This window comes from Electrophorus electricus, chromosome 18 (genome assembly GCF_041902795.1).
Source record: "Electrophorus electricus isolate QZ-2024a chromosome 18, ASM4190279v1, whole genome shotgun sequence".
NCBI classification, from domain to species: domain Eukaryota; kingdom Metazoa; phylum Chordata; class Actinopteri; order Gymnotiformes; family Gymnotidae; genus Electrophorus; species Electrophorus electricus.
The window spans coordinates 8639789-8657251 of NC_137514.1; the positions used below are offsets into that span (position 1 = coordinate 8639789).

At 40.9% G+C, this 17463-nt stretch overlaps 2 protein-coding genes across 6 annotated transcripts; one reads left to right on the forward strand and one right to left on the reverse strand.

Annotated features, from left to right (window-relative positions):
- Positions 1 to 509: 509 nt before the first annotated feature.
- slc9d1 (solute carrier family 9 member D1) lies at positions 510 to 10922 on the reverse strand. The gene is made up of 13 exons (XM_027008949.3): positions 10783 to 10922; positions 9546 to 9991; positions 8603 to 8782; positions 5628 to 5822; positions 5344 to 5472; positions 5092 to 5184; positions 3882 to 4068; positions 3650 to 3767; positions 3054 to 3249; positions 2634 to 2784; positions 2005 to 2084; positions 1735 to 1884; positions 510 to 1359 (listed from the first exon to the last, which is right to left on the reverse strand). Exons 2-13 carry the CDS (start codon positions 9969 to 9971, stop codon positions 1246 to 1248), a joined length of 2019 nt encoding a protein of 672 aa, XP_026864750.2. The 5' UTR covers positions 9972 to 9991; positions 10783 to 10922; the 3' UTR covers positions 510 to 1245.
- Positions 10856 to 16998, forward strand: dcun1d2b (DCN1, defective in cullin neddylation 1, domain containing 2b). 5 transcript variants are annotated; one of them, XM_027008970.3, is made up of 7 exons: positions 10856 to 10994; positions 13085 to 13301; positions 13908 to 14076; positions 14334 to 14464; positions 14834 to 14916; positions 15028 to 15124; positions 15357 to 16998. In XM_027008970.3, exons 2-7 carry the CDS (start codon positions 13127 to 13129, stop codon positions 15434 to 15436), a joined length of 735 nt encoding a protein of 244 aa, XP_026864771.1. In that variant the 5' UTR covers positions 10856 to 10994; positions 13085 to 13126; the 3' UTR covers positions 15437 to 16998. The 5 variants fall into 5 exon arrangements, with proteins under 5 accessions (XP_026864771.1, XP_026864764.1, XP_026864782.1 ...); XM_027008963.3 differs by lacking the exon at positions 10856 to 10994 and adding an exon at positions 11537 to 11890; XM_027008981.3 differs by lacking the exon at positions 10856 to 10994 and adding an exon at positions 11909 to 12308.
- The last annotated feature ends 465 nt before the right edge of the window (positions 16999 to 17463 follow it).

Below are 17463 nucleotides of genomic sequence, written 5' to 3' on the forward strand. Positions count from 1 at the left end.
ATTTTAATGTTGCACGACTGTAGAGCAATTCTTTAGGTTACTGTACTGTGCACAAGTTACGTTTTATTATTGTATACAACTGTACCCATGTACAATCTGAAATGTAGTCGTTACCCATGTAGTCTGAAGTGTGCTCCCACCAGCACTAACTCAATACTATTGCACAAAATCTAATCTAGGAAATATTACAAGCGATGTCAGTTCACCTCCTTCTAACAAATAAGTTAGTTATTCTTTCAGTTTTAACCTAATGCAATTGAAATCTGAAAATCCTCTCTACAGAACAGAACCAATCCCTAGAGTCAATCAGGCAGCACCAATTAGCTCATATTAGCTTCTTAAAAAGGACAACAGAAAGGAAATAAGGTCATATATTTAACCATTGTTCTAACCTTTCCTTCTAAGACATTTACAGTAGGCTATAATGTTGAATGGGATTACCCATGTATTTTCATGTTTTCATAAGAGAGTAAGATTGGTTTACAGAAGGAACTTCTCACACATTCAGATACAGATTTTGAAAAATAATTTATTTGACATTCAAGAAAATTAAACACTGCCACTCCTAAAAGTGGCCACGTTCTTTACATTAGAGGACTGGAATGTGTTTGACATTAACTATGCACTTTTCCTCCATTGCAGTTTCATTCCTTCATGATCTTTATAACAGTCTACAAGAATGTGCAAACTACATGTGCAAAAATCAATTCGGAGATTTCAAAGACTGATGCCACTGAAAGAACGAGTATGCATTATGCCCACTCGTACGTACATGCCTCATGTGATTTCAGCCAGGTTATTTGCTAGTGTGTATCTTGGCATTGGCTGACATCAGCTGATATCAAGGCACGTTTAGGCGCTTCCTAGTATGAGTAGAGTAGCTTGCAAATCTACAGGAATAAATAGAGATCTTTATACAATATTAAAGATTATGCGCTCAAGCCACAATGCAGACACAGATATGGAAGTCTGGGTCATCCTTTGTCCTTTTGTGCACTCAACTGGTCAGAGCTCTAAACATGCCCCATAGCAGAAGGAGGAAAAATGCTCTTACACACCATGATTCTAGAATGCGTGATGCAGCAGGGTTCCATAATCCCAGAGGGATCAATACCTCATAGTGTATTGATCTATTGCGATACAGTTTCTGTGCGTCAATGCCCAAAGACCTCACTTCACAGCCCTTGCTATACCACAGCTTTCCACAGTAGTACAGAGGTAGGCCTCCTCAACACCGAGGGTGGGTCAGGTGACCTGTCTTTTCTCATTCCTAGGAATGCATTTAAGAGTAGCAGCTCTCCATAGTACCGGTGCTAACAGCAGACTTAATGTGGTGACGCTGAGAACAAGCAGGTACACCTCAAGAGAAAAAAGGAGCATGACAACATGATGGTAATGTCTTAAAAAGACAAGTAAGAATGTAAGCATGGAGTTAAAGCTGCTCAAAAAGATATAAATAACTCTGAAAATAGAAAGCTTGCCAAACCAATCTTCTCCCTCAAACTAAATTTGCGGTGGTGTGCCAATCCAATCTAAGGTAACTGGATTCTCATAGTCCGTTCTCAAATTCCAGCACACTTTGGCTAAAGCTAACTGCTAACTTTGTTGTTGGAGAAAGATAAATGTTCTAACCGAAAGGCAAATGACCTAACTGATTAGTCTTAGCCCTAATCACTTAGTGGTAAGAACTACAACTACAACAGTACACTAAAAGTTTCTAGTGCCAGGGCTCACCTCTCGAGAGATAATGCCAGCTCTGCGGGCACGGCTGCCCAGGACAAAGGAGAACTCACTGACTTGTGCCAGGCCAGCTGATACCAGCCAACGAATGTGGCGGGAGCCGGGGGGAAGGATGGTTGACAGCACCAGCATTGCCATGACAAACTTGGAGAGGAAACAGGGAATTATTGAACAAGACAAACAGAGAAGGAAAACTCATATTGATTAAGAAAATGACAAAAGCACCGACAAGCCATCAAAACCGATTAAACAGTATGCAGTTACCTTCATGACCACCAGTGTCAAGGTTAACACCAGAAGGATGGTCAGCTCATAAAGGACAAAAGTTGGGAACACGTGCAGCCCTGTAAGAAGCAATATACAAAGTTAAGTATTTTTCTATGTTGAACTAATCTCTTTCAAAACATATGATGACTTTGAGGTGTCTGAGAAAATGCAAAATGTCTTCATCTAACTTCCCCTAGACATTTAACTATGGGAAAGTCCATGGTGCCACATTCACTTTTAAACAGAACCATATCTGCTAACTCAGGATAATGTAGACCAAGTGGCAATACATATTTGACTAAGCAAGTCGGCTGTCTGCTGAAATGACAACCACTGAGAACATTGGTGTTCCTAAATTGAGAGTATTTTCATGGATTTCCTAAACTGAAAGTGAGCAGACCAGTGATTTCTGATCTTATGGTGGACCTCATCAAATTGTGTTCTAAATTTTATTAATTTCATAATGCACTCACTGTGTTCCTAAAGAATCGTAATTTAACTGAAGTGAGGTAGGGATTTTTAACCCTAGGAAATGGAAGAGCTTGTATCCAGAAAGTATCCAGGACAGGGATACTCAGCCACTCAAACAAAAGCCGAGATATTATTTGGCCTTACAGTGCACTCACCAATAGATGCAAAGAAGATAATTGCCAGGAAGTCTCTGATTGGCTCAACACAGCTTGTGACCTCACTGGTGACCATGGAACCTTGTGAGGAAAGGACAGCTCCAGCAAGGAAACAGCCTAGCTCCATGGAAATATCCAGTAATTCTGTCACCTGCACAATTTAGGCATGTTACATTTTCAATGTGTGAACCTACTGAGGTAGAACTGTAACAACCAAAGAAGTAGAAAATTTGTGAATATTAGTCAAGTCTTCTCAGCCACTATGGTTAGTTTGCCTTTCCAAAGAAAGGAGGTTTTACAAATGCTTAAAGATAATATTTATTCTTATACAAAATCAATAAAGCCATCTTAGCTTTACCTAGGTCCTGGCCAAACCACTGACCGTGTTATTTGTGAGATGACGACAATTGTGACACTCACTGTCAGCATTAAGAACACAAATGCTGTTGTCCCCAACACAAGTATCTCTTTGTTCCCTTTGCTCTCAGCATGTAGCTTTCTGTAGAATGGACCAATCAGATGAGCTCTGAGGAGCCAGCAGAGCAGCAGTACAACAGCAAGGGAGACTAGTACTTGAGCCAGCAGCACCAGAACATGTAAGCCTCCAATCAGAGCACTGCAAAAAAAAATGAAGCAACCAATCAGATAGAGAGAACCACTCAATACTGGGATACTGAATGCCAACCAATAATAATAAGTCTGGCCCGAAGGTAATTTTATACTGATATTCCCATTGACTATGCTAATTATTTTGGATCCAAGCTCCAGAGAAACAGCTTGGGTGTTTAGTCCTTTAAGAGCAGTGTTTGAAAGTTACACCACATTATTAAATAGGTTAGTTATGTTTATTCTCAATATAACTCACTGTTTTGGCAGTACACAATAAGTAATTATATTAAACACTGCAGGGACAGCATGTTGATATAAGGAACAAACAAAAGAACAGTTATGCTGAGGTCAGAAACATGTGCACAGATGTACAAAAGAAAATGCTGTGTGTGTGTGTGTTTATTCACCTGTCTATGTCTCCATTGCTTGCTTGGATAAGAGTTGGCATGACAGCGATGAACAGACCCAGCTGAACATCCTGCATTACCAGCATTCCTAGCAGGACACTGCTATAGTCCAGTTCACCTACACAAACACATACTTTCAAAATCTCCATAAATAATTATGAATCAAAATTCATCAATATGCACACACATTAGGGATTGGTCTCTTCAGAACCTAAGACCTACTCATTTTTACCTTCTTTATCTCCCCTTGTCCCACCAGACAGAAACCGTGACACAAGAGGAGTGCTGGACAGTGATAGACAACTGGAAATGAAGACAGTCTGAGTGGGGTGGAGCCTAAACATTTGTCCCCACAGAAGCCCTGCTCCCACCATGAGGAAGCTAAGGTAGCCAGAGCCTTGGACAGAGATTTTCCAGACCTACAGGCACAAAAGCACAATATATTTAACTGTTTATAAATGTCAGCTCATAGAAGAGTAGCTTCACAGCCCTTTAAGCAGTAACCCCGTATTGAGTCATCATCAGCCGGGATTTTTCACTTTTGAGCTTGGTCTGTTGGTGCCATCCAATCATGCAGCTTTATGTAAACTCAGCCCAAAGTGTTTTGGGGAAAAGTATACACCATTACAACCACAATAGACACTTCCTGTCTACATGAATACCATCACTGATGGAACCTACATGAAAATATATGACCAGATATAATCTTTATTTATGTAAATCAACCAAAACATTTGCTTTGAGCACCACAGTTTTTTTTTGCTTTGTTTATCAATATGCTACAGCACTGGAGAATGTCCATTGATAAACACCAATAACATTTGAATCCAGTTAGAGCATTTTAATTATCATGTTAAAAGACAGAAAGCTATCAGTAATCCAAAAATAATGGACAATGACAGTTTTATTTTGCTGTAGCAGCTTATTCCGATATAGCTGCAAACACCCAGTCACTGCTATCTGTTCTGGGTGTTTGTCTTTTAGTCTGAAAAACCAGTTTTTTCTAACCCACAAATAATGACCACATAAAAAGTCAGCCATAGCTAACTAATCTGAATATCTCACACACTCCACCTTTAGTAACAAGTTATAACAACATTTCATTAAACTGACAGTATGGCAGGAGCCAACAATGGGTACTCAGTCATTACTTCTGACATTCTGGTGAAGTCCAAAGACTTCAAAAAGACTGCTCTTTCACAGAACAAAAAGGAATGACAGAACTGCCCTACGATTAAGCAGAAAAGTAAACACGTAATTTTGAGGACTAAAAACATGGGCAAATCTGTTTGCCTTTGCACAGAGTAAGAGAGAAGAAAAACTATTTAAGAGAGGAATGCAGACTTGCGAGTACTCCACAATGTCATCTTGTTCAGAATATTAAGCCAAGTATGCATGCTACGAAAACATGCAACCATGATGTCATCCAGAAGATTTATCACCTTGTGGAGTCGTTCAGGTGAGAACTCAAGGCCAACCATGAAGAGGGTGAAAAACACACCCAGCTCCCCCAGTGTCTCTACCTGAACCATGGACTAGGGAGACAGAAAGAGAAATCTTAGAAAATTCATAATCCAGACAAATACACATTAACACCCCCCACCCCTCCACCAATACACTTCCCATACTAAAATTATGACTTTTTAAGTAAAAAGAAAAAAATGAAGAATAGCAGGGGGCATTTTTGAAAATACCTGAATGCTGTTGAGTCCTGAGGGACCTAGGAGAACCCCACAAACTATGTACCCAAACATAGGAGGCAGTTCCATTAGAGTACACAGCCAGCCACAAGGCAGAGAAAGCATGACCACCGAAACCAGATCCTGCAAGAGCAAAACACAGGCCCTGCCTTCATGCGGTGTGCTGAGGAGTGGTGCCACCCCTCCAAGCACACTCCGTTACAATCTCAGCACATGGAGAGGACTGGTAACTAAACCATCCTTTGGCTTTGAATCTGGATGACCAGGGGTGAGCAGACCTTAATGAAGTGGTGGTCAGCGCGAGGAATGGTGGAGTCCCGGGGCTTGGTGAGGACGTACTGGTTGTTCTGGGAGTCAATGAGCATGCTCAGTCCCAGGTCACTCTCTGCCACCAGCCGTGACACATTCCTCCTCTTACTATCCTCTTCATCCTCCTCTACTCTCAGGACTGCCTCCACATTAACACCCTTCATCTGCAGAAGAGCACAGATGGAAAGAATTAGGGAGGGGACAAGCAGATCAAGTATTCAAATACAAATTTGTACAGTTATGTGCAAAATAATAGCAGTCCAACATCACTAATGTATTTAATTACTGATTTTGGCAGAAAAGACAACACAACATGGGGGAAAAAAAAAAAAGGAAATTCATGACTAGGTGTAGCCGAGTAATGGGCTACCAACAGAATCAACAATCATGACATGCACGCTGCTAATTGGGTATAAGTGACTCATTTAATGAAAGGGGCGTGTTCAAATTAATAGCAGTGTGGAGTTCAATTAATGAGGTCATTCATTCTATGAAGAAACAGGTGTCAATTATGGCCCTTATTTAAAGAAGGAGGGCAGCAAATGTTGTAACCTGCTGGTTTTAGCCTTTGCTCAGTGAGTAAAATGGGTCGTTCCAGACATTGCACTGAAGGAGAAAGAACTTTGATCAAGAAGTTGATTGGAGAGGGGAAAACAAAGAAGTGCAGAAAATAATTGGCTGCTCAGCTAAAATGATCTCAAATGCTTTAAAATGGCAAACAAAACCAGAAACACGTGGTAGGAAAAGAAATACTACCATCCACGTAGATCATAGAATAACAAGAATGGCAAAGAAGCATCCAATAATCAGCTCCAGGGAAATCAAAGATGATCTTCAGTTACCTGCGAGTACTGCAACAATCAGAAGATGCCTACGTGAAGCCAAACTATTTGCAAGAAACCCTCGTAAAGTACCATTGCTGGAAAAAAAAGACGTGTTGAAAAGGTTACAGTTTGCCAAAGAATACATTGACTGGCCTAAAGAGAAGTGGTGCAACATTCTAAGGACAGATGAGGGCAAGATTGTTCTTATTGGGTCTAAAGGCCACAGACAGTTTGTGAGACGACCCATAAACACTGAATTCAAGCCACAGTACACTGTGAAGACTAAAACATGGAGGTGTAAGCATAATGGTTTGGGGAGGTTTCTCATACTTTGGAGTCGGACCCATTTATCGCATACCAGGCACCATGGACAAGTCTGAATATATCAAAATACTGGAAGAGGTCATGTTGCCTTATGCTGAAGAAATGCCCTTGAAATTGATGTTTCACACCAGCAAGCAGGCAACATCCTGGTTACAGACCAACAAGATTGATGTTATGAAGTGGCCAGCCCAATCCCCAGACCTCAATCCGATTGAGAATTTGTGGAGTGACATCAAAAATGCTGTTTTTGATGCAAAACCCAAGAATGCAGAAGAACTGTGGAATGTAGTCCAGTTAGCTTGGGCTGGAATATCTGTTCACAGGTGTCAGATGTTAGTTGACTCCATGTCACACAGATACAACTGAATATATTAGTTCAGTGATCAACAGAAAAGCTAAAATATGTAAACAACTTAGTTGTTTCAGGAATTTACACCATCAAATTAATTAGTAACTCCATGTTGAAAGCTGGAGATATTTTCCTCAAACATTTTTAAAAGTGCTGCATGAAGCACTTATCACTTAAATTGACAATGTAGTCTCAAAGTAGTCGATTTTATTCTTATATTAATTAAAAAACATTTTTTTAGACACCATCACAAAGCTTCTTTACAGAAGTGTCAAACTGAATGAAAAGGCACAGCTAGGACGCTCACAGTTTACTTAAACAGTTCTCGATATTTGCTTATTTGCTTTTGATGTCACATTTATTCTGCCCATTTTATGGTTTACGCATAGTATTGTGATTAGACATTTCATTAGACATTACACAATTCTCATTATAGCTTAGAGTGTGAATATTTGAAAGATTGAATCAGTCCCATATTTAGCATTTTGGATTTTCCAATTCTTTGCATTCTCTCTTCCCTTAAAAGGTGAAGGAGGCAAAGCTGGATAATAACATATCTGACTGTTTCAAACCACTGCATACCATTTAATGTCACTCAGACAACAGCAATGCCTCAGTATTGGTGCCATGGAGTCACAGAACAATGACAAGACAAAACAACAAGATAAAAAACAAACAAAGCAAGGACATATGTAAGAGTAAAATAAGTAAATGTTACGTTCCACTGCCCAACTGTGGTATTAAGATCACAGAGCATAAGAAGGGTCACACTTATTCAGTAGTTAGCTGAACTTGGTCAGCCAGACCCTGTATTGGAAGACACCAGACTACAACTTCCAGGGCAAAATGAATGTTTGCATTCCTAATAGACAAGACTGTAAGCATATAGGAGAGAAGAAAGAACAAACCTTGACTGCTTTTTTATTTTTGATGAGTGACCGCCACTGGATTATTTTTAACTCATTTGTATTCTTTACTTAATTTACATGATTATCTTGAGTACTTTCCTTTAACCACCTTTGGTGCCAATCAGAATCGAATTGCAAAATTGATCCTGTAGGATGATTTTCCCTTGGAAGAAATCTAAAGAAAAAAAACTGTGCTGAGAAATGCTGAGATTTTATTTTTTGATCCACCAACTCTGACATAGTGAGGAAAATACCCAACAACCCAATTCAATAATTTGTAATGGCTTTTGAACACATTTAGTATTTATACACTAGTTTTAAATTTGAATACAAGACAGAAAGTGTACATTTATTAGGACATTATTATTATGACAGTGATAAGTCAGTCTGTATTTTTGTTGTGGCAGTCTTATTCTTAACATGGCATCCTTGCTTAAGCCCGACTTTCAAACCTAACCAAGAGACTATATCCAAAATACATCCGGTCACATGGATTCTTGCTGTAAGCCCCTCCATATGTGACACACCTACTGGCTTACCTGCTTGTTGTTGTCAAAGACGTGATCTTCGATCTCCTCCTCCAGGCGGTCAGCAGCCCTCCGCACATCCTCGAGGATCTCGTCCAGCATGGAGAGGGTCTTGTTCTGGTCCTGTGCCACCTTCAGTGCTTCCTGCTGGTGCTTCTCGGCCGCGACCAGCTCCACATACTCCTGCTCCTCCTGTCGATAGAGTGTGTTCACTCCATATCAGAATGAGCCCAGACATTCAGAATCAGTATGTCTGTGCAGTATGTGCAGTGTGAGAAAGTACAGACAAGGCCAAGTACTGGAGCATATATACAGTATCTACAGAAGCCTTGGACTTCAGAGGCTGGTATCAAGAAGATAGGTGCTAGGTTCTGCAAAGCCACCTGAATCTCCTCTCCAAAGCAAACAATTCTTTGTAATTTTATCATAACAGAACAATCACTCACTCACAATTACACAAATTTCACTTGTATCTGGCAAACAGTCTATTTTGCCAACTAATGCTGTCTCTAGTCAAACTGGGTGCTGTCCCTCAGTGTGAGATAAGAGGTTGTTCAGGGGGGAAAAAGGAAAAAATAAATAAATAAATCAAACCCTTTAGCACTTCAATAATACACACCAACACCATGGCATTGCTAAAGAGACACCAGTAAACCAGACCTACCTGCCTATGATAGCTACTTCCTGTGTCTCAAGAACAATCTATTAGTCACCAATGATTAACTAAGAACCAATAACTGAAGGTTGCTGATATAATAATAAGGAACTCATTATTAAGTTAATTTAACCTCACCAAAGACCTTAAGTTAATTTAAAAAAGGAAGGAGTCTACTGAGCCTACTGAATCAAACTACCATGTCCTCCATTCTTCAACAAGAATTTCTTCAATGGCCAACAAGATTGTGCAAGATGACAGCCATTCTACAGACCTTACTGCTGTGGCGGCCGACCTTACTTTAATGGCAGCCTCCCGTAGTGCTTCCAGCCTCTGGCGGCTGCTCTCTTTCATGTTCACCACATCCCTGAAGTCACCTTTGAGCACGCGCTGCAGTCCAAGCATGGCTTGGAACACGGATCTCTCACTTTCGTTCAGCTCCCTCTGGAACACCTCCAGCGTGTGCACCTGGAAGAGCCGCTCTGCATCTGAGAGCGCCCGGTCTCGCCCTGCTGCTGCCGCGGCCGCCCCCAGCTTCCGCACAGCGGCGTTCTTCTGCCGCAGGAGGCCTGCAAGCCGGCGGCAGTTCTCCGACACCCACCGGAGGCCGTGGTTGGCAGCTGCTCCCTGGCCACGGTGCAGCTTGATGGCATGTTGGGCCACCTGGTCGCCCGGGTGCATAGCCCCCACAATGCCCAGGCAGAGCAGCGTACACAAGGTTTGCATCCAGTCAGCTGTCGTTTCAACTGCAGTGGAAAGAGAGCATGTTGGGAAGGATGGAGTGTGTGTTTGGGGCAGGGGAATAAAGAGTGGAGAGAATAGCAGTTGTTAAAAAGAGCAAAAAAATTGGAGCTCTTTCAGGAACTGTCAGACACCTGGCCTGGGGTGGCTCAGGTTTGGCAAGCTAAGCTCATATAGGTGGGGCCCAGTGCTCAAACAATGAAAAGTCCCTGCACCTTTACAGCCCTGTGATTTTCTAGTGTTTCAAACACCATACCTGTCACACAACAGAAGTTAATTGCATCTAAGGAAGGTCAAGGAAATTACACCCTCTACCAGGAGTGGGGTGAGAGGTTGTTGGCCAAGATATGGAACAGAAACTGGAACTGAATAATTAAAATTACCGGTTTTAAGCTGCTTTGTAAACTGCAGCTCTGTTTGATTGAATACACGCATGGCAAACATGCTTAAACACACGTTAAAAGTCCCCAAACACTTATCCTACATGAACACTATGTTCTATATCCAAGTGAGAAGTTGAATATGGATACATATATCTTATTCACTAAAAAGAAATTTGATCTGAATTCACCTTGAGCAGTCCTGTCTGCTCAACTGGAAAGATGTTTGCGGTAAGTTTGGCAAGTAGCATAAAAAATGTGTGTTGGGCTGACGACTTATCAGCTTTCATTCATTTAATCAAGTCTCTAACGTTAACTCTACGAGGTATCAAAACGACAAGGCACTTACATCATCTCTTCTATCTGAAAAAGTCAGGAATAAGGTAATGGCGACAAAAATAAGATGGATGACATACCTTGAGGAATTCGACGTTGTCTGCGCAAACCTGAAATCCTCAGTACATGAAGAAAACAATCGGGCTCTTGTGTTGCCACTCCTCTCCAGACGCCACATACTAGCTACCAGCCAGCGTCGGGGGTGACTGAGAGCCAAGTTTTGCGGCACTGGACCTAGCTTGCTTGCTAGATAGCTAGCTAGCTAATAAGTCCAGTTTGTTCAGTTCAACAGGTAAGTTAACAACTTTGCATTTGATTGTCATATTACTCGGCAATTGCACATTCGTTGTACGTTATCTGCTGACGTTCCGAGAGAGAAACTGAGTTTGCGTAAATGTCTTGAGAACATAATGTGCTAACTAACTGACTAGCTTGTTTGTGTTGCGATTCGAGTTAAGCTAACGGATTCAGCTGACAAGCCAACTTACGCTAGCGATAGCCAAGTTAACATTTGTTTCAACAATTAACCTAAAGAACTGTAAACATAATTTGAAGTTTTTATACATTCTTTACAAATATATCAATCGAGCTTGTAATTATGTTGCCCACTTGAGTTGTCATTGCTTATGCGTAATAGCTGTGTAATTTATTTAGCTAGCTAGCTAATTAAGTCAAACGTGTTCATCACTTCCGAAACAAACCAAACCGATTGGGTGGCTAAGGGAACTGTAATGTGGGTTATGTAGTTTTACCTCGAGCTCTAGTTACGTACAGCGCTTGTAAATAGTATCCATGCTAAATATTAAACGTTTAATTTGCTAAATTGAGGCAGATTACGTTTATTTGGGGAATTCCAACGACTTCGGATCACAACTATGATCAGACTACAGTACACTGTAATAACCCGTTTCATGTATTAAGTAGTCCATTTTATTTGTTAGAAGTGTAGTATGTGTTGCTAATTACTGTTAAATATGCATTCTGGACAATATTTTACCATCAGTCTCAGATGACAACAGCACGACATTGAAGAACTACAAATCCCAATGCTAGTGTAAGATGAACTACAAATCCCAGTGCTAATGTAAACAAACACTCCCGTTCTCTAGCGCAGTCCCTGTAGGTTCCCGCGCATGCGTACAAGGGTCTGTTGGCTATCAAGTTGGTCAAACAGCGGGTGATAAAATGGTAGGTAAGATAAAAATGGTAAACGCAAACTTAGATGCCAGCAGGGACAGAGTTGTACGGAACGCGACAAGTGCATTTTATGTGCCCGAGGAAGTTTGTTCGCTAGATAAAGGGAGTTGTCCCTAGCTTGTGTCGCATTGTCACTGTGGTCCACTGTAGCAATTTATCAGAGACATGGAAGGTCAGTTGTTGGTATTTTGGGAGCCGACACTCGCACTTGCTCCCTACGTACCGTTCCCTTTTTGGCATACCGCTTATGTGGGTTAGGGCAGAGGGGCTGTCTAGACCTACCGACCAGTGAGTTAGGCCGACGGTTATTAATGCCGTTGACGAAGCCGGGTGGGTCGGGAGTCAGGACCTGCAGGAATTCTCATGTTAACCCTCTCGCACGGTAGACGTTAGAGCTACATTTGCACAAGTGAGGAGGCGTAAACCGGCATTCTTATTCAGCTACGGAAACAGAGATAAAATGTTTCTTTTGTCGTGGTAACTTAAAGCGACGAGCAGTGCAGGCTGTCAAATGACCTGTACTTTCTTCATCACAAACGTTTGGCGTGGTGGCCAAACGGTATTTTGCATGCTTGGGTTCCTCGTGACAGCCGTCGTGCCGGTGAGCTATCAACGAACCTGTGTTGCGTTTCCATGCCCTTTCAAATATATCTAGCTATTGGTCAGTAATATAGCAGATGCTACCTGTAGTCATGCTGTGGTTTCATTGACCTGTGTTGAGGCTTGTTACTGACGTCTGCTCACAATGAGTGAATGCTTTCTTCAGTCGGCGGGCTGGTTTTACCTGGATGTTTTGCATCAGCACTGGCCGCAAGACTTATTTTGGAGTTGCTAGCTTACTTTTACCGATGGGGCAAAACTTAAACCAGGGTTTATACGAGTACCTCCACCCTACCCCTTTCTGTTCTGTCAGGTTTATTCTTAACTAGTGTCAGTGTGTTCAATGACAGTCATTAGCATTTAGCGACATTAATGTATTAACATTTGTCTTTGACGCAGTTCTCTTGACTTAAATCTGAGAGTTCCTCATAGAGCTCATGGTCCTATATATATCATGTCTCTAAGATCAGCAGGGGGCCCCAAGACACACACACCACATACTAGTCCACTTTTTCCAGAAAAGCATTTCAGGGAATCCTGAGTACCCAGTCGTGTACTTCTTTGTGTTGTGCATGTTTCCTGCAGCATAAGCTGAAGTCTTCACAGAAAGACAAGGTCCGCCAGTTCATGTCCTTTACTCAAGCCGGGGAGAGGACGGCTGTCTACTGCCTCTCGCAAAATGACTGGAAACTAGAGGTGGCGACAGACAACTACTTCCAGAACCCAGATCTCTACTACAAGGAATCCATGAAAAGCACAGTGGACCGAAAGAAGCTGGATCAGCTGTATAACCGATACAAAGGTAAACAACCTTGACCTTATGACTTTTTATTTTTCTCCTTTATTTCATCCATTTATGTCCTGAAACATTGTGATCGTCATCGACTAGTGCTATAGGCCTCTATGCATTTCTTCTTGTAGTTTGACTAGTGTAAGGTTTTAGTCATGTCTATGTTCATTCCATAATACCTAAAGATAAATTTGTAGATGTTTCTAAAATTAGGTTAGAGATAGTGTGTCAGTGATAGGCTTGCATGATGTAGATAATACTATATTGTGATTAGGCTATATAGCTACTTATTGAAATAGCGATATGCCTTGCGGTACAATCAAAGATTGACCAGTATTATTTTAAACAAATTTATTTTTTAACTACTTCATTTGAATGCAGTGATTGATTAAAACGCTCACAGGACACTGTATAAGCTCTGGATCTGGTCAGTGTGCTCATACCGCAAAATACACAAAACATTTGGTTTGTTAGAAAACATATTCAAATATTGTAACCATCAGTGATATTAGTAACCATAAGTGATATTAGATATTAGGGCAGTATAATAATGATTCTAAGCAATATTTTGTGTAGGGTGGAAATAAAGCATACTTTCTTATACGTCCTCTCCTATAGACCCACATGATGAAAATAAAATCGGAATTGATGGCATCCAGCAGTTCTGTGATGACCTCACTCTGGACCCGGCCAGCATGAGCATTTTGGTAGTGGCCTGGAAGTTCCGGGCAGCCACCCAGTGTGAATTCAGCCGGAAAGAGTTCCTGGATGGCATGGCCGAGCTTGGGTCAGCAATGGCGTTTTCTCCATCTTGACTTTTTGCTGGAAGTAAAACATCTCTATCATCATCTGCCTAATATTTTTAGTAGTGTTTGATTTCTTGGAGCTTCCCATATGTGAAAGTATTACATTTTTGCCATCATAAAACTATTGCAAGCTGAAGCAAACTCGTGCATTCTCACTGAATGGAATGGATGGATCTGTTGGAATTATTAATTCTTATAAATATTATGATGTCAACCTTTACCATGTGTCCCTCTCTAGTTGTGACAGTCCTGAGAAGCTGAAGGCCATCTTACCCCGACTAGAACAGGAGCTCAAGGACTCGGGCAAGTTTAAGGACTTTTACCAGTTTACCTTCAACTTTGCCAAGAACCCAGGCCAGAAGGGTTTAGGTACGTGTCATATGGCCTCAGCCTTGACCTAAAAAAGGCAAAAACCAGTGCAAAAAATTGCTTTTAATGTATATTCGTACTGAGTGTATGATTAAGGGAACAACAGCTAAATGAAATTGCCCAGTGCTTGTAGAAGCCTCTGCTTCTGGTCTCAGATTTCCTGTTTCTCCTAAGATGGTTATCCCCTGCATCGGGGTTTCTGCTATTGTGCTAACATAACTAGTTCTGGCATAGAAACAAGGGTGCTGTTGGTTTGTGGTGTTCCTGCCTTGTCTGGCCTGCGCAGTGGGTCATTGTCTGACCCACTAGCTGTGGCTCACTCCCTGCACTGCACCCCTTTCCCTTTAACATTCGTCTCTCCATACTCAGATTTAGAGATGGCGGTGGCTTATTGGAACCTGGTGCTGACGGGCAGGTTCAAGTTCCTGGACCTCTGGAACAGGTTTCTACTGGTAAACCAATAAAACTGTTGTTAGACTGCATACAAGGAATAAACTTTGTACAGTCAATTTTGTCACAATGAATTTAAATGACCTTTCGCTCATAATTCTTTACTCTTGAAGGAACATCACAAACGATCTATCCCAAAAGACACATGGAATCTCCTTCTAGACTTTGGGAATATGATTGCAGATGATATGTCCAACTATGATGAAGAAGGTGAGATTGTCTGATCATACCAGTAGAAAGACTTGCATACAAAACCTATAGGTTTAAAAAAAACCTTTTTTTTTTTTTTTTATACAAATCGAATGAAGCAAACCTTTATTTTTTTAAGTCAGCTTTGTTATATACCATTAATACACATTGTAAAGACATAAAAAATTAGACAACATTAAAATGGATACAGGATGTTAAAGTTAAAGCTTCTTGTATTGTCTTTTCTTTTCAGGAGCGTGGCCGGTGCTTATAGATGACTTTGTGGAATTTGCTCGGCCAATTGTTACAGCAGGCAAGCGCAAAAATGTATAATCACCATCTACCTCTTGGAGAGGGAAGTGGCATCTTATATCAGACATTTTTTATTAAAAGTAAGGAAAAGGAAACACAAAAAATATAAGAGACTTGTAAGTTGCAAGTCTGTGTTAACAAACTTGGATTCAAGAACAATTGTATAACTGGTCAGACCTTATCAGGAATGAGTGAGATTGCATCAAGCACTTTCGCCACCATGGGGCGACAGCGAGTCAGCTCCAAGTCATCAGGCTGGAGGAAACCCCGCCTTCCATCTCGAGTCGCCCTAGCCTCAAGGTCATTTCGGCAATGGACATCATAACCCTGCCTTCAGTCACCCAACATATCGCAGCCGGGCAGCAACGGGTGTTCTATAAGTGTTGACAGCATATCAACTCCGAAGGATGGAGCCCACGAATGGGTGTATTGTAGGATAATAGATTGTGCATGTTATTTGTGATTGGTGCACAGTATTAATCTGTGTAAAGCAAACGGAAAGAACGAAGAAATCAGACATCTGTATCTGTCAAGCAGTGTCGTGTACATTCCCCTACAGTGGCACTGCGTGTTACGAACAAATTTCTAAGTGTAAAGTTCGGATCTGTTGTGTACAGCAGTGTAAGAACTAATCTGAGAAATGAGATCCAGTTTCGTCAAGCAACAGTCAGAAAACAACATGCAGCAATGCTCAGAACACCAGCAGAAGTGATATTGCTACAGTTGTAATATACTGTATGTAATAGAGATATGTAAAGACATATTGCTACAAAAGCATATAGATACGTGACATTTATTAATGTGATGAAAGTATTTGGACTAATCTGTATCCAAAGCTTGTGCTTTTTCATTTGAGAAGTCTAACCTTTGTTTTTAACTTTGTTTTAGAGTCTTTTCTTAGCAAAATTCTTTTTTTTTTTTCTTCCAGGTTTCAAATTTATTCACACAGCTCTTAGTTGTTGTTATACCATACTTATCACACACCTTGCAAAATATGCATGTTTCAACACAACAAAAAAAGGCAAAACATTTAATGTTAATTAGGAATTGGTCCCATTTGAAATTTTCAGACTCCTTTAAAAACACTATTATAGAGATTTTGAGAGAGGATTTTGTTTCAGTGAATATTATTTGTCAGTAATTTGTCCCCCAGACTCCTGAATCTGCAAACACTAGCACACTACAGTTCATTATCTAGAAGGCTTTTCTTGTGTCCTTTTTGATTGTATTTATTGCTTTTTTTATTTGCTAAATTCTGGACAAGGTGCTATGGTGTTCTGGATCTCCTCACTTAATTGTTACAGATTGCCAATGTTGTCCAGCTCAGTGTGTCGGACATTCATTTCCATGTGAAGGAAGCAAGCCTCTGTGTGGTGATGTCCTCATATGCTCCATCTTGCAGAGTGTCATGTGTTTTGACCATTGAGAAGTGGGTAGTCAAGTTCAGCTCATCAGTCAGTATTACCACTCATGTAAATAAAGATTATTTAAATAAAAAAAGCTTTTCTCCATTGTTAAACTAGAACCCATTTGTTTGATTGTGGTGTATGGAAGGTGTTAAATAAAGCATGTTTTTTAACAAACAGTGGAAAATCTTTCCTTTCGGGGGACAAATGTCTATACTTGTATTTAGTTTTGTGTCTTTTTGTTATACAGTCTCATGTGTTATGATGGTTTCTTTGACATTAACTTTCCTGATCAGAAGTGAATAGTATTTCATAAGATGTCAGTGTCTGTGGAATTTACATCAGCTGTCAGCTGTGTGCCAGTACAGGTGGAATTGAGCACTAGTATCATGTCTGGGCATTTTAATCATACTGTGCGATGGTTTCTCAGAGCAGGGCATAATCAGGGCCTGACTCCAGTAATGTTCCATTCTATTCTTGTGCATTTAAGAGAGGGCTTAGCGCTGATCCTAGACCAGCTGATGGAATCGGCTTCCGCCCTGGAGCCATGGAGGATTGCCTTTTTAGGAGACACCTGATCACAGGCTAGCATAACCACACAAAGAAAGACTGCTTGTTGATAAGGCCTTGATGGATGAGTGT

What these genes read in the sequence shown, in the direction of transcription:
- slc9d1 (XM_027008949.3), bottom strand. Translation starts at nt 9,971, where the DNA reads ATGCAAACCTTGTGTACGCTGCTCTGCCTGGGCATTGTGGGGGCTATG. An exon ending in CACCTGAACGACTCCACAAG is followed by an intron (nt 4,069 to 5,091) that starts GTGATAAATCTT and finishes TTGTGCCTGTAG; the next exon opens with GTCTGGAAAATCTCTGTCCA. An exon ending in CTGGCATTATCTCTCGAGAG is followed by an intron (nt 1,360 to 1,734) that starts GTGAGCCCTGGC and finishes TTTTCTCTTGAG; the next exon opens with GTGTACCTGCTTGTTCTCAG.
- dcun1d2b (XM_081701054.1), top strand. Translation starts at nt 12,411, where the DNA reads ATGACCTGTACTTTCTTCATCACAAACGTTTGGCGTGGTGGCCAAACG. An exon ending in GCTGTATAACCGATACAAAG is followed by an intron (nt 13,302 to 13,907) that starts GTAAACAACCTT and finishes CCTCTCCTATAG; the next exon opens with ACCCACATGATGAAAATAAA. An exon ending in CCCAGGCCAGAAGGGTTTAG is followed by an intron (nt 14,465 to 14,833) that starts GTACGTGTCATA and finishes CTCCATACTCAG; the next exon opens with ATTTAGAGATGGCGGTGGCT.